The sequence below is a fragment of the Pyrus communis genome, chromosome 15 (genome assembly GCF_041283825.1).
Source record: "Pyrus communis isolate YQ-2024b chromosome 15, ASM4128382v1, whole genome shotgun sequence".
In the NCBI taxonomy this organism is placed as follows: Eukaryota; Viridiplantae; Streptophyta; class Magnoliopsida; order Rosales; family Rosaceae; genus Pyrus; species Pyrus communis.
In genome coordinates, this window is record NC_142579.1 from 8,921,175 (window position 1) to 8,935,405 (window position 14,231).

At 35.2% G+C, this 14,231-nt stretch overlaps 1 protein-coding gene and 1 long non-coding RNA gene across 3 annotated transcripts; one reads left to right on the forward strand and one right to left on the reverse strand.

Annotated features, from left to right (window-relative positions):
• The first annotated feature begins 6,566 nt into the window (after positions 1-6,566).
• LOC148690492 (uncharacterized) lies at positions 6,567-11,078 on the forward strand. Its single transcript, XM_088687020.1, has 7 exons — positions 6,567-6,787; positions 7,815-8,225; positions 8,400-8,477; positions 8,896-8,994; positions 9,296-9,488; positions 9,687-10,102; positions 10,433-11,078. Exons 1-7 carry the CDS (start codon positions 6,785-6,787, stop codon positions 10,649-10,651), a joined length of 1,419 nt encoding a protein of 472 aa, XP_088543146.1. The 5' UTR covers positions 6,567-6,784; the 3' UTR covers positions 10,652-11,078.
• A 421-nt stretch (positions 11,079-11,499) lies between these two features.
• On the reverse strand, positions 11,500-12,546 carry LOC148690493 (uncharacterized). 2 transcript variants are annotated; one of them, XR_015956604.1, is made up of 3 exons: positions 12,295-12,546; positions 12,125-12,199; positions 11,500-11,751 (listed from the first exon to the last, which is right to left on the reverse strand). It is a non-coding gene; the product is annotated as an uncharacterized LOC148690493 (long non-coding RNA). The 2 variants fall into 2 exon arrangements; XR_015956603.1 differs by lacking the exon at positions 11,500-11,751 and adding an exon at positions 11,776-12,001 and having other exon boundaries at positions 12,295-12,545.
• Positions 12,547-14,231: the final 1,685 nt, after the last annotated feature.

A 14,231-nucleotide genomic window follows, 5' to 3' on the forward strand; every position in this document is an offset into this window, starting at 1 on the left:
GCCTGTATCTTAGCTTTTGGGATGTGTTGGTCTGTTGTGGCCTTTTTTTTGGATGTTAATATGTTAGCCTTGGGCTTTTGTCAGATTGTAAAGTTTTTTTTTGTAATAAAAAGTACTTTTGACCCAAAAAAAAAAAACAATAAGATAATTTATACTAAATTTTAAAGAAAACCAATGAAAAGAGCTTGAAAACTTTGAGTTTTAATGATAAAGACAAAATAAAAGGTAAAGTGAAAGTACCAGAATTGATATTTTAGTGTAAAAATATAGTTTTTCGTTAAAGTGATTTATTCGAGTACTCCAAAATTATTTTCACAATCAGTAATTGTGTTTAGAAGAGTGTCGTGTTTTTTCAGGCTGAGGAAGAGGATGATGCCAACACAGATGATGTGGAATTTGGTTCAAGCGTATTGGCAGAGTGCGCCATTTTTCCTCCTTATTTTTTAGTTGTAGAAGTGTTAAGAGGGAAGAGATACTACTAAATGTTGAACGTTGTTGATGTCTTAATCTCTCATGAGTATGTCTCGAAGAATTGAAGAATATGGTGCACTTTATTAGCTCAATCTGGTTTGCTCATTAGCTGCAGAATTTGGTTCAAGCATGTTGGGTAAGAATGCTCAACGAGAAGGAGAAGGAGAAGGGAGAATGCTCTCATGTCATTTTCATATTTTTTTTATTATTAATATATTTTCTTATGGTTTTATCCGACAGAGAATGCTCTTAGTTATTATTAATATATTCCCTGTCGATTTTATATATTTTCTGTCAATTTTATCCGATAGAGAATGCTTTTATTTATTGATTATTAATTTATTTTCTGTTGGTTTTAATTTATTCTCTATCAGTTATATCCGACACAATTTCTGGCGGTTATATCCAACACTATTTCTGTTGGTTTTAGAGTATTTTCTGTCGGAAAATTCATTTCCTGACACTGGAAAATATGTCGCTTATTATATCAGTCATTGCATCCATTTTCTGTCGGATTTTGCTTAATATCCAACAGTAATACACGTTTCTTGTCGGTTATCATAGCGACACTAATAAATAATTTTGTAGTAGTGATGTCAAATTTGTCAACATAACTAAAGTCCATCAGAATTGCAAGATTTGGCATTAAAAATAATTCTAATTCTTTTTTAATATCTGTTAATATAAGGGAAAATGTTTAGCACGAGTTTTGAATGAAAGGGAGGAAATAAACATCAGAGTGCAAATTTGAGGGAGACAATAAAAGATTTATATCGCGACAATAGAAGAGTATAAATCCAACCCTTGACCAATTAAACAAGATCACCATTAAAATATTAGCCAAATACAATACCTAACCCCTCATATATTACACATTTACGCAACTGCATCCCTCAATAGAGTTAAGAGGAGATATCAAAATCCATCAACATCCATAAAATATTTGTCAACAACTTAAGAATCAACAAAACAATCCTTAAGAACAAATACTCAGGAATTCACAACCTTCAAATATAATCTTGTCCAAACTTTTAAAATTGTTAAAAGAAACAATTGCCACGAATCCAGCCAAACCCTGAAAACACACTGATAACACTAAGAATGTAGAATTAATCATTCCCAAACAGATGAATCAAACCCAGTAACACAATCCAAAAATAAAAAGAAACATATAAGGGAATTTAACCTGAAAGCATAATTAAATCAAAATTTTAATTTGGCAAGAAAAGTTGTTATGGCCAAGAATCCAAACCATGATCACTGACGCCAGTGCTCGAAACTTAATAATTATGTAATTTTGATACAAAATTGCGGAAGCATGTTTATGAAGTCTCAAATGATTGATTAGAAAAGATATTAAACCGAACAATAAACACAAATTATGCTTTTGTAATATTATTTATCTACAAATTTTCAATTTAACAAATTACCTATTAATCAGACTTAAGCTTGTTGTGTTGCTCTGGTACTGTATTAAGATATTTCTGAAATCATAAGAACAACAAGACATTTGGATCATGAATACGATAAACCAAACTGACATAAAAGGGAGATAAACTGGAGGAAGAAAAAGCCATGATTGCCAGGGTTTTGAAGGAGTCTTCTACTTTCAGCAAGCAGAAGTGCTCCAACAATAATAGGGTTTGCTCAGAATTGAACATATATTTTGTGAAAACAAGGCCTGCCTATGTATAGTGAAAATACTCCCACTAATCCGGCCTTTAACTGATTAGTGGGGATTTGCCAAATCATAGGATAACATTAGAGTCCTAATTGATATTGATATTTTGTCTAACCAAATAAGGCCTCTTGATTAGTTGCACAAAATAAGGACTCCAAATCTTAATTAAAACAAGATTCCATAATTTCCTCAACACCAACTAACTTGTTAACCAAGTTAATTGATTGACAAGAAATCAATAAATCATATTTATTGGCACTCACATGGTTACACGGCATCCTTGCTGATACTATACTCTAGCCAATGAAACTCATCATACCAATCGGAATGAAAGAGATGAGGAACTCCAAAAAAAAGTCTTTGTGGAAAGGCTTTAGTACAGGCCGACAATACTCTTTTTGTAGATAAGCTCTTCGGACTTGATCTCTAATATTAGGCTCATAATCTGACATCGAAGGTCGAGTTCCAAGATTCGCCAGTATAGTAGCCACAATTTTTCTAACTCACTTTCGTTTGAATTTGAACTACACGGATAGTCCATGGTAGTATTTGTACATTGTTTTTTATAATATCGTAACATAACTGTATAATTCGAAGTGTACCAATTTTGTTATGGATTACTCAAATTTGATAAAGTCATACAAACCAATCACAACACAAAACTTAACTCATTCAATAATCCAAATAAAAACTTTCATCACTTTATCAACACAAACACTAAAACACACATATCAATTCATCTAAATAAAAACTATATGTTATGATCCACATCAATCATCAAATTTAATTATTCATAAAGAAACATTTTTTTGAACCAACTCATTTAAAAAAAATAGAAATTAATTTGAATAAGTTATGAAGAACTTACTTTGGAATTTGAAGGATGGAATTTAGGTGGTCGTTAGAATGATCATCGGAGCGGAGTGGTAGGAGTTTGGTTGTTAGGGATTGAGCTTGGTAGAATTGGGATTTGACAATTTGAACTGGAATTGGGTTTCTTAATTCTTGGGGTTTGATACGGATCTGTTTTTCTTTTCTTTTTGTTATAAGCCAATGCTGGTATGGTTCTTTGGTAAAAGATGCCTTACATAATTTGTTTAATTTTTTCTATAAAGTAATCTGGTCCAAAACAACGTTGTTTTGTCCAAGTATACTAAAAATAATAAGAGTGGAAGGGTGCGGCAAACAACATAGGTGTTGCGCGCATAACATCCACGTGGGTTGCTGGCAAATCCAAGCCTGCCCTACTGGCCAACAACCCAAGCTTCTATTTGAGGCATTTTATGAAACAATTGGAGGGCAATATATGAAGAGCAACTCTAACCTTTAAAGCGCCAACACCGAAATCATTCGTAGAGATTCACTCCCTTGCCCCTGAGTAGGTCTGTCGATATTTAGATTGACTTAAATCGAAAATAATATACAGTTGATTCTGATCTATCCAAAACTGAACTTATTCCTCAAGTGAATGTTTGTGCACAAGAAATACTTATTCTCTATCTCGTTCTCAAACCCTAGAAGAAACCCCAAACTTTACCCTCTTTCTAGCAGCAGGCTTCTAGCTTCTGCTTAGGGCTGGTGGTAGACACCCTTTTAACCTTTCGTATCCTCTTCCTTATTCATGTTTCTCTCATCCTCTTACTTCCCTGCACCTGCGATGGCCCTAATTCCTGTTAGGGAACGGTAGAGGAACCCACTTTCCACGAGTGTTGTGGATGGAGCTCTGTCTTCAGTCGTTTTGTCCTTCCACACAACTGTGATGGCCCCGATTCCCGTCATGGAACGGTGGAGTAACCCACCATCTACGATTGCCTTTCTTGATATATAGCCCTTATCCTCTACAGATCCATACATTGATCTATTAATCATAGACATCAAACGTGGACTAAAGTTTTGAAATTATTACTTTCTAGGTGTAAAAATGCATATAATGTCACATAGGGAGCAGATGGCCGCCCTCTTCTTTTCTTGTTCAAAGGTGACGATGCTTCAATTGGATTGTGTTGATATTTCAGAGACCTAATCAGCTCTCCATTATATTTTATATAAACAATAAGATAATTAGAGACTATTATATTTTTTTTTAAACCTGGGTTTTTCTCTCTCTAGTGAGAGTCATTCTCCCTTTTTGAGAGTTTTTCTCACCCTTTTGTGCGAGGCCTCTAAATTTCAGTAAAACCAGTGGCGCCGACCCTAGCTTCGGCCAGGGTCGATTGCCGTCCTCCCCTCTCTTTCCTTCTTATCTATTTTCCTTACTCCTACTATTTTTTAGCCTTGGTTGTTATATTGTTATGTTCGGTTTCTCCTTCTCAGACGGTATCTATCCTATGTGTTCATCCATATTCCGATCTTCAGCCATACAACCTACTGAGATTATGTGTAGAGTTCCAGTGGCTTCACTAGCTCGGGTGTTTCCAACACCACCACTTTCTTCTTGTTATCTGCCTTTTTCGGCAGTGTCGTTCGTGGATCTCCACGAAATTCATCTCGACAGTTGGCTTCTCTTGTTTTGGTTGCTGGCTATCCTTACTGTATGGCTGTGCACAAGTAGCAGATTGGAGTTTGATGTGGCATTTGGTGAGGTATTGCTTGACTGTGCAAGAGGAATTGGATGGCTTGGGATGACCTCAGGCGACGAAGGAGACGGTAGAAATTTCTAGGTTCGGTGTTTGTGTTTTGCGTTTTGGGCCTAATTGTATCTTAGCTTTTGGGATGTGTTGGTCTGTTGTGGCCCCTTTTTTGGATGTTAATATGTTAGCCTTGGGCTTTTGTCAGATTGTAAAGTTTTTTTTGTAATAAAAAGTACTTTTGACCAAAAAAAAAAAAAAAACAATGAGATAATTTATACTAAATTTTAAAGAAAACTAATGAAAAGATCTTAAAAACTTTGAGTTTTAATGATAAGGACAAAATAAAAGGTAAAGTGAAAGTACCAGAATTGATATTTAAGTGTAAAAATATAGTTTTTCGTTAAAGTGAACAGTACCGGGAGTTTGTCATTAAAGTCTCTAAATTTTATCTAAATTATCCGAAAGGGAATCTCGGATTCAAAGGCTAAGCCCTTAAACAAAACAGTTACAACCTAATAGCAAGAAGTGAAAGAGACGGAGAAAACAGAAAAGGAGAATAAATATATAAAACAATTCAAAAAAGGTTATTTTAAGGACTATTTCAGGGACAAGGATCCTTTCCAGATTCTCTTTGTGGGGATCCGGGGATCAATGAATCATGTTTGTTCATCGTACATCGTGCGGTCAATTTTCGTTAAATACTATTTATATTTAATTTTAAATTTTAAATAATTTTTAACCGCATGATGTAATGAATAGACACGATTGATCGATTCTCCGAATTCCCACAAAAAGGATCTGGAGAGAATCCTATCCCCTATTTAAGAACCATTTCATTTTCAATATCTATTTACTGAATATTAATATAATATTAAATTTACTATTAGTGTGTACCCATGAGTTATTGTAGCCGTATAATCTCGAGTCTGGTGTTAATTATGCTTATCCATTTTCAACGGTTTAAAATATTAGTTATTATCGCTATGTTAATATGTATTTTACATGTTGCTACTTAGTACTACGGTATTTGACCAATATTATTGTTAGTTCAATATGAGGTTAAGCCCACCCCATCTCCTTTTAATGTAGATAATGTCGTCTGCTCAAAGAATATGTATTTTACATGTTATATTTTGCTTATTTTTTTCGATTGTTGTCCAATTAAGTTGTGTCACTTAGTATTTTAATGAATAAAAGGATTATGTATTACTTAACTAATATTTTTATGTCATATGTTTAACACTAATTTATATGAGATATAATAAATTTGTAATGAAATAGTTATTAAAAAATCCCTCAGTTACGCGCATTTTACCGTATTCTTCCAAGTGTTCATTCATCTTATTTAAATTGAGGAATTTTTGTGAGTGTTACATTACATCACATGCCTTCCTCCCGTGGGTGTTCATCTTTTTTAATTTTTACATTAAAGAAGGGATAATGTTTGAGAGATCAAATTTTTATATCAAATTTGCAAACCAAATAATGTCTCATTTATATGAAATCAATACGTTAATCAACACTTAAATAATAATCAAATCATCAATATCCAACTTGTTTAATTTATAAAATTTGATTGAAAAATTTAGTCAGTCGAGCGTTACTGTTAAAGGGACCCGCTAGCTGAAAAAAAATCAGGAGACGCACACATATAGGTAATTTAAATTTATATAAAAGACAATTAAATAATGAAAAGACAAGAAAAGAAGTGAATTGAATTGTATATTTTATATTAACTTATTTAACAAGACAATTAAATACTCAAACCAATTATAAAAAGAAGAAATAGTAAAATAAAGGCAAAAGTCGATCTTTTATTCACGTAGCAAACGCCAAACCAAAACGTGCCCTGCCTCCCAAAACTCCATTCATCTCTCTCAGAACCTTCCGACTTCGACTTTTCAATCCCACAATCATCTTTTGTTCTGCTTAATTTGTTTTTCTGTCTTCCTCCCATTGCGGCCGCCTTCAACCTCTCCAGCCGCCATTCAACACCAAACTCGCCCTTTCGCGTTTCTGCGTTCATAGATTCTGGGCACCTCTTTCCTCGTTCAAAGAATCAATGGTACCTTAAACTCCCCTTTCTCTCTATATTTTAATCTTCCAAGTTCTCTGAGTTTTGACGTTTTCTTCTCGTTTCTATTTTAAGCTCGTATTAATTTTACTTCAATGCGTCTATCTTGCACCTTAAACTTGTGTTATTAGAATATGAGATTGTTTGATAATTCTGGGTTCTGAAATGTTTCGCTTGCTGATTGGTTTGTGCATAATTTAACAGTTCACAACCAATGAAAATGTAATCATTTTGCTTTTCTGGGTTTTTATGTTTTGGGTTCTTTAGTGGAGGACACGTCCTTAGAGAAATGAGATTTGAGTGCTTATTAAACAGTTACTGCTTCTAATTTGACGTTATGAAACAACTTTTTATTGGGTCCCAACTTGTTCAATTTGCTACCTAGTATAAATCAAAAAGATTTAGTCCCTTTTGGACCTTAGTTATAATCAGATGTCACTGTGTCAGGATCCTAACTTCATCAGGCGCTGCTATTGGGATGGTTGAAATCCATGACAATGTTAGACCGGGCTGGGATTTTGTGATGATTTGTCTTTTTTTTTTTTTGAGAAACATTCTGTGATTTGTTTGGCACTGAAATTTACTTTATGATTCATTTAGTTGGCGGGCCTTTGCATTTGCTTGAGCAATTATTTTTTTTTTCTGTGGTTAAACAAAATTCCTCAGTGTAACAGTACTCTTTTGTTGGCTTTTGTGGAAATCTTGACGAATCGGTTCTCTTTCTTTTTCCTCATGTCATGGCTGCTAGAGCTTATGTATGCAGTTCTGTCATTATACTTGATATGTATTTTTTTTTTCGGTTTTTGAGATCTTGGCTTATTCTTATTGAAGCTGAAGGAGTTGTCGCCGTTTGTTTGTATACAAATCCTTTGATTATTTTGACACACGGAGTTTGTTTGTGTAGCATTTCAACGCTTGTAGCACAGTAATTGCATTATTTTCTCTACTGCATTTGTTCCTCTCATTTTTAGCTCTTTGAATAATCAACATTCGGATTTTATTGTTATTATTTGTGAAGTCGCTCCAAGAGAAATCAAGTGCTGTGCTTATGGAGGAAGGGTACCGTGGGACTAATGACACTGAACTCAGACGAAGCGTATCCAATGATCGAACAAGCAGAGCCACTTCTTCATTAAGGAGGCGGTCCTTAAGTTTATCACATGTTCAGCCTTCTCAAATAGATGATGACAATGAAAGTGAATGTGTGTCAGAGGCAGGAGATATTGGCGATCGGGCTCTTCACAGCAACAGGCACAGTGAGAGTGGCAGCGTCTGCTTGTTTCCTTCAGAGGATGTTCAACTGCAATCCTATGGATTCTGGGGTCGTGACCCTGTTGCATCCAAAGGAATTTCCCCTGTCACTCCCTTGCCAGAGGAAATCATATCTCCTCTTTCCACTGATGCGATCATATCCGAGGACCCAACGCTAGTGAGCCTTCGGTTGATACATTTCATAGTGTATATTATCTTTGTTGGAGATCCTTGAACATGGACAGGAGATTTGGTTTTCTTTTTCATTGATCATAACATGTTAAGAGTTTTTTCTTTTTTTTTTTTTGTTGAATCATGGTAGTAACTTAAATTATTTTCTTTTGATATGCAGGAAAATACAATAAGGTTGCCAAAATTCTTCGAATATGGTTCATGCATGACTCATTTAGCAGTTTTTGGCATTCTTGGGGTAACACAGTTAACTCTGTTTCTTACTATATACCGATGTACATTTTGTTTGAGTCCTAATATGTGTTGGGTTTATAGCTGTTGTTGTTGGTATTGAATTTCCAACAGTTGTTGTATTCGTTTGGCAAATTGTATTGCGAACTTTTTCTTGCTTTTTTTCTTTTTCTTTTTCTTTTTTTTTTTTTTTTTTGGTGGAAAATCTGTGTAATTGGTAAGCTGACAAATTGTATCCGGTCTATTGTACTCTAAAATTATATAAGTTATGTTCTCAAAAATGTTTGATCATGCACTGGCATGTTCATATTTCTGTTTTGTCTTGAAAAAATTGAATATGTCACTGTAATACATCTTCTTAGATCTTTCTTCAAATCTGGATACCTAGATGTTAAATAGATTATTTGACATGCTACAGTATGCAGGTCTTAACGAGATATCTTCTGCAAAAATTGTTTGGCCCTGGAGTTGTAGGTGTAACAGGCGACGAAACCATTCTCTACCTTGATCTTCCTTCTAATATGGTCTCTCTCTCTCTCTCTCTCTCATGCACACGAACACACACACACAAATGATTATGCCCTTTATTCGGTAGTGTTGTGTTAATAAACATGTTTTCTGTAAAGCTGTTACTTATGAGTATTGGGAGGGACTTGTGATGCACACAGTACGATGATCACCGAAGTATTATCAAGTTTCTTAAGACCTTTCTTTCCATACTTTTTTCCCATCATCTTTTAAATTTTTTTATGCCATATTTCTTAAGGGTTGTGATGCCGAAATGATGTTCCAACTCAAATTTTTGTTTCTAATGCATTTTTGTAGGTTGGCTCTTTCTTGATGGGGTGGTTTGGTGTTGTTTTCAAAGGAGATATATCCTATGTGTCAGATTATTTGGTCATCGGATTATCAACTGGTTACTTGGGAAGCCTTACAACTTTCAGTGGTTGGAACCAGAAAATGGTTGAACTCAGTGTTGAAGGACATTGGGTTTTTGCTGTGCTCGGCTTTTTGATAGGTAAGATGTCATATTCTAAAGAATTGCTGCAGTAGACATGTAGATCGCTTTGGCAAGCAGGATATTTAAATTTCATTTCAATCTAGCTGGTTTCTTTCTTTGAGCCTATTCGAAACTTATCCATGGGTAAATCACAAATCCAATGTAGCTCAAATCACAGGACTAATATGAGCTCCTCTTTTATGTGACGGATGTCAGGTTTGTTTCTTGTGGCCTACTCCATCATTTTTGGGGTAGAGACAGCAAAGGGTTTTAGGCAGATTCTTGAGAGGAACTCAGTCTGTGGTATTACCAGCTCTAGAAGGAGGTGGAGGGTTGACAGCTACAAGCGTCACTTGGTAGCTTTAGCAGTGTTGTTGCTGATGCTAAGTTCTCTGTGGAGTATAGGTGGAATACAGTTAAGAGAGGAATTTAACAGTAGCAGCAGCGAGGCGCAACTATGGTTGGGTTGCATAGTTGGACCTTTTGGTGTGTGGATCCGGTGGTTCTTAGCCCGGCTTAATGGACGTGGATTAGGAACGACGGGTTTGTTGAAATGGGTTCCATTTGGTACTTTAATTGCCAATGTTTCTGCAGCTTGTGTAATGGCAGCCCTGTCTACTGTGAAGAAAGCAGTAAGCTCTTATGATATGATCTCTGTCCACATCCACTCCATGACTTCATCCTCACCATTACCTTTCGTGTGTTATTGTCTCGTGTCCAGGAAGCGTACAGTTCACATATAATTGTCATATTATAAACGGCTAAATTTGTTATTTTGGGTTTTTTTTTTTTTTTTCTCGTCGAGGTTTTTAATGCTTCTTGGGGAATTCTTGAACTGTACTATTTTCTTTTGCAATGTTTTTCCAACTGCATTACCTTTGTAATACATTGTCTTGATCCATGCCCACGGTTTTTTCCTTTTTAATAGAAAATCTGACGCGCAGAACTATTTGTTTGTGCAGGTGAATACTAGGACTTGCGACATTGTTGTAACAGGCATACAATTTGGATTTCTGGGTTGCCTGAGTACTGTTTCTACCTTCATTGCTGAGTTCAATGCGATGAGAGAAAGCAAATACCCTTGGAGAGCATACGCATATGCCATGGCTACGATATGCAGCTCGTTTGGTTTGGGAATCCTGATATATTGTGTACCCGTTTGGACAAGGGGATACAAGTAGTAGCATGCTCGGGCCATTGTTTTGATACAGATGCCTCTGGGTTTTTTCCCCAGATTTCAAGGTATCATACGTCTGATTTGGGGCTTTACACTCAAACTCTTCCAAAACTTCGACCGGAATGGGTATGGCTCATCTTGATCCGCAGATTTGGCTCTTTTTCATCGGCGTTGAGACAAAGATGGGTTTGAGTTTTGTTTTCTACGGAGGTTTCTCTAGGATTTTCTGTTCGCTAGTCATCTCCACCAATTTTGCGGTGGTGGAGGCGGCGGGTGAATATCTGTTTAGGGTTATTAGGTTTTTCTGTGTGGTCACTTTGTATAAAATAATAAAAGAAAAGAAGACGGACTCGCTGCAACTTCTCCCTATAGTACAATATTCTGACGAAAAAACCACTGCAATGTGCATAAAATTTTGGCAACATAACAAATCATGTTTTGCTTTTGAAGCATCAGGGAACTGTCCCTCAATGTTACATAGCTTCCCAACTCCAGTTACAATTCTCGAATGCCAAAGAACAAAGTTTTGCCTTTCTTGATATATAGCCCTTATCCTCTACATATCCATACACTGATCTATTAATCATAGACATCAAACGTGGACTAAAGTTTTGAAATTATTACTTCCTAGGTGTAAAAATGCATATAATGTCACATAGGGAGCAGATGGCCGCCCTTTTCTTTTCTTGTTCAAAGGTGATGATGCTTCAATTGGATTGCCAATAACGTGTATACTTGAATGACAACTAAAGCATTTTTAAAATTGTTGAAACCGCTTTTAGTAAAAATACTAGCAAATTTTACCCGCACATAACTATAACATTATGTTTTAACATGTAAATATGCAAAGTGTTATAAATACTAAACAGAAAATGGAATAAATATATTTACAAAGCTGTCAAAATTTATATAACTTACAGAAAAGACATTATCAAATGCCTTATTAGTATACAAAAATGATTAACCTAGTATTCCACCTTGATAATTCATGTTTGGATCAACTATTTACACACAAAAAAATGCGATCCCATACTTGTTTGTTTTGGATAACAGATGCCAACATCCTTTAACACATGAGCAAAAGTTTTTTGGTTGAAGCAGTCACTGCACACAAAATAGTTCTTGTCCTTTAACACAAGAACAATCTACTGCTGCAAGCAACATAACGTCCACTTTGCAGATTTTTGTGGAACCACTTTGCAGGTTTTGTGGAACCACTTTAAATCCATCAAAAATTTTGCCCAGATGAAAAAAGAAATAAAGGATGAATTAGAAGCTTTTAGCAAAAGAGTTTAAATCAACAGGCCTCTCTCTCCCTCTCCCCTGTAAATTCACCGAACCTAGAAAAAGCCATCTGTAAATTCAAAACAACCCGCAAAATCACAAATACAAAATTCAAACAAAAAATCCATGTGAACATCGAAAACCACAAAAACAAAATTTGAAACAGCAACACGGAGAAAGTCACAAAACTTACCAGAAGACTCTAGATTTCGTGGGTAAAAAACCGATCCTCATCGAATCCAAAAACTGATGAAATAGCCGATGAAATCTGTAGCCACCGAGAGGTTTTAAAATCACAAAAATTTGAACAAAGAAAAGAGAATTCAAAAACCAAACCCAAAACAAATATGCCGAAGAACTCACCAGGAAACCCAAGGATTCTGTAGGAGAGAGAGAGAAACGAACCTTCATACGGAGGCTAGGGATCCGGAGCTCAAGAGAGATCGAGAAATCTGTGAAAGCAAATGGAATAACCCTGATTTTCCATCGTTCTTCCGTTCTAGGATGAGAGAAACGGAAAGAAAAGGAAAGAAGAGGAAAGTGAAAAGTGGAAGATGCTGGAAGCACACAACAAGAAGAAAGAGAGATTTCTATCGCACAGCAGAGACAAAAACGGTATTTTACTGTGTAATATACACAAAAAGCTAAACTTACATAACAACTGAAGGGTAAAAAAGGAATAACACTGGCAAAAGAACAGTAAAAAAGACACAGAAGGAATTAACAGGAAAGTTAGGCGTTTAGTATATGTATAATTTTTAGAATTAATTTATTAGTAAAGATGTAATTAGATCTTGGAAAAACATTTAAAGTACTCTATAAAAAGTATATAATTGATACTTCTTACAAAAAAAAGACTGTTTTTGAAACCTAAAAACCTTACCACCTTACCATCAAAAGCGGTTTCAACTGTCCAGTAATCAACGGTTGTGTGTTGGATGGATGGTTCATTGGTTCCTGAGAAAAGTAGAAAATTGATGGCTCATTTTCTTTGCTTTTCTGTTATGGCGCTTGTGACACCGGTTGAGTCACATGTTGGACATCATGAGTGACAACAAATTGATATTGTTCCCAGAATCTCTCAATCTAACAAAATCAAAACTTTCCACGCGTCTTTACATAAATATGTACAACTTAAGATGAACATTTCAAGATGTTTCTTATTTCGGTGGTGGTCTTTTTTCTTCTCAAAATTAAAGGTATAGAAAACAAAAAAGAATGAAGTGATAGATTATTTTATAGGATGAACTGTTAGTTTAATCATTGAATTATCATTTGAGTAAAAATTATATTCCTAAATTATTATTTTTTTCAGAAAAATTAGTTATTGAATTATAAAAATTTGTCAATTACATCCCTAATATTAGATTCAAAGCTACTTATTCAATTTTTCATCAATTTAAGTTACGTTACTTGTATGTAATGGCCATTGAATGGTAGATTAGAAATTTTGCATAAAGAAATAGTATGTGGAGTTAACTTTGGAGGGTAAATTAGACATTAGATTGCCAATCTATATAAAATGTGAAGGGCTTATAGGCGAGAAAATGACGGTATTACACTCTAAAGTGCGTCAAGTGATTTAAGTTGATGAGAAATTGGATAAAATAGCTTTGAACATAATAGTATGGATGAAATTAACAATTTTTAATGAATTTAGGGACTTATTTTATTAAAAAAAATAATTCAAATATCTGATTTTCATTGTTGTGATATTTCAGAGAACTAATCAGCTCTCCATTATATTTTATATAAACAATAAGATAATTAGAGACTATTATATTATTTTTTTTTTAAACCTGGGTTTTTCTCTCTCTAGTGAGAGTCATTCTCCCTTTTTGAGAGTTTTTCTCACCCTTTCGTGTGAGGCCTCTAAATTTCAGTAAAACCAGTGGCGCCGACCCTAGCTTCGATCGGGGTCGATCGTCGTCCTCCCCTCTCTTTCCTTCTTATCTGTTTTCCTTACTCCTACCATTTTTTAGCCTTGGTTGTTATACTGTTATGTCCGGTTTCTCCTTCCCAGACGGTATCTATCCTATGTGTTCATCCATATTTCGATCTTCAACCATACAACCTACTGAGATTATGTGTAGAGTTCCAGTAGCTTCATTGGCTCGGGTGTTTCCAACACCACCACTTTCTTCTTGTTATCTGCCTTTTTCGGCAGTGTCGTTCGTGGATCTCCACGAAATTCATCTCGACAGTTGGCTTCTCTTGTTTGGTTGCTGGCTATCCTTACTGTATGGCTGTGCACAAGTAGCAGATTGGAGTTTGATGTGGCATTTGGTGAGGTATTGCTT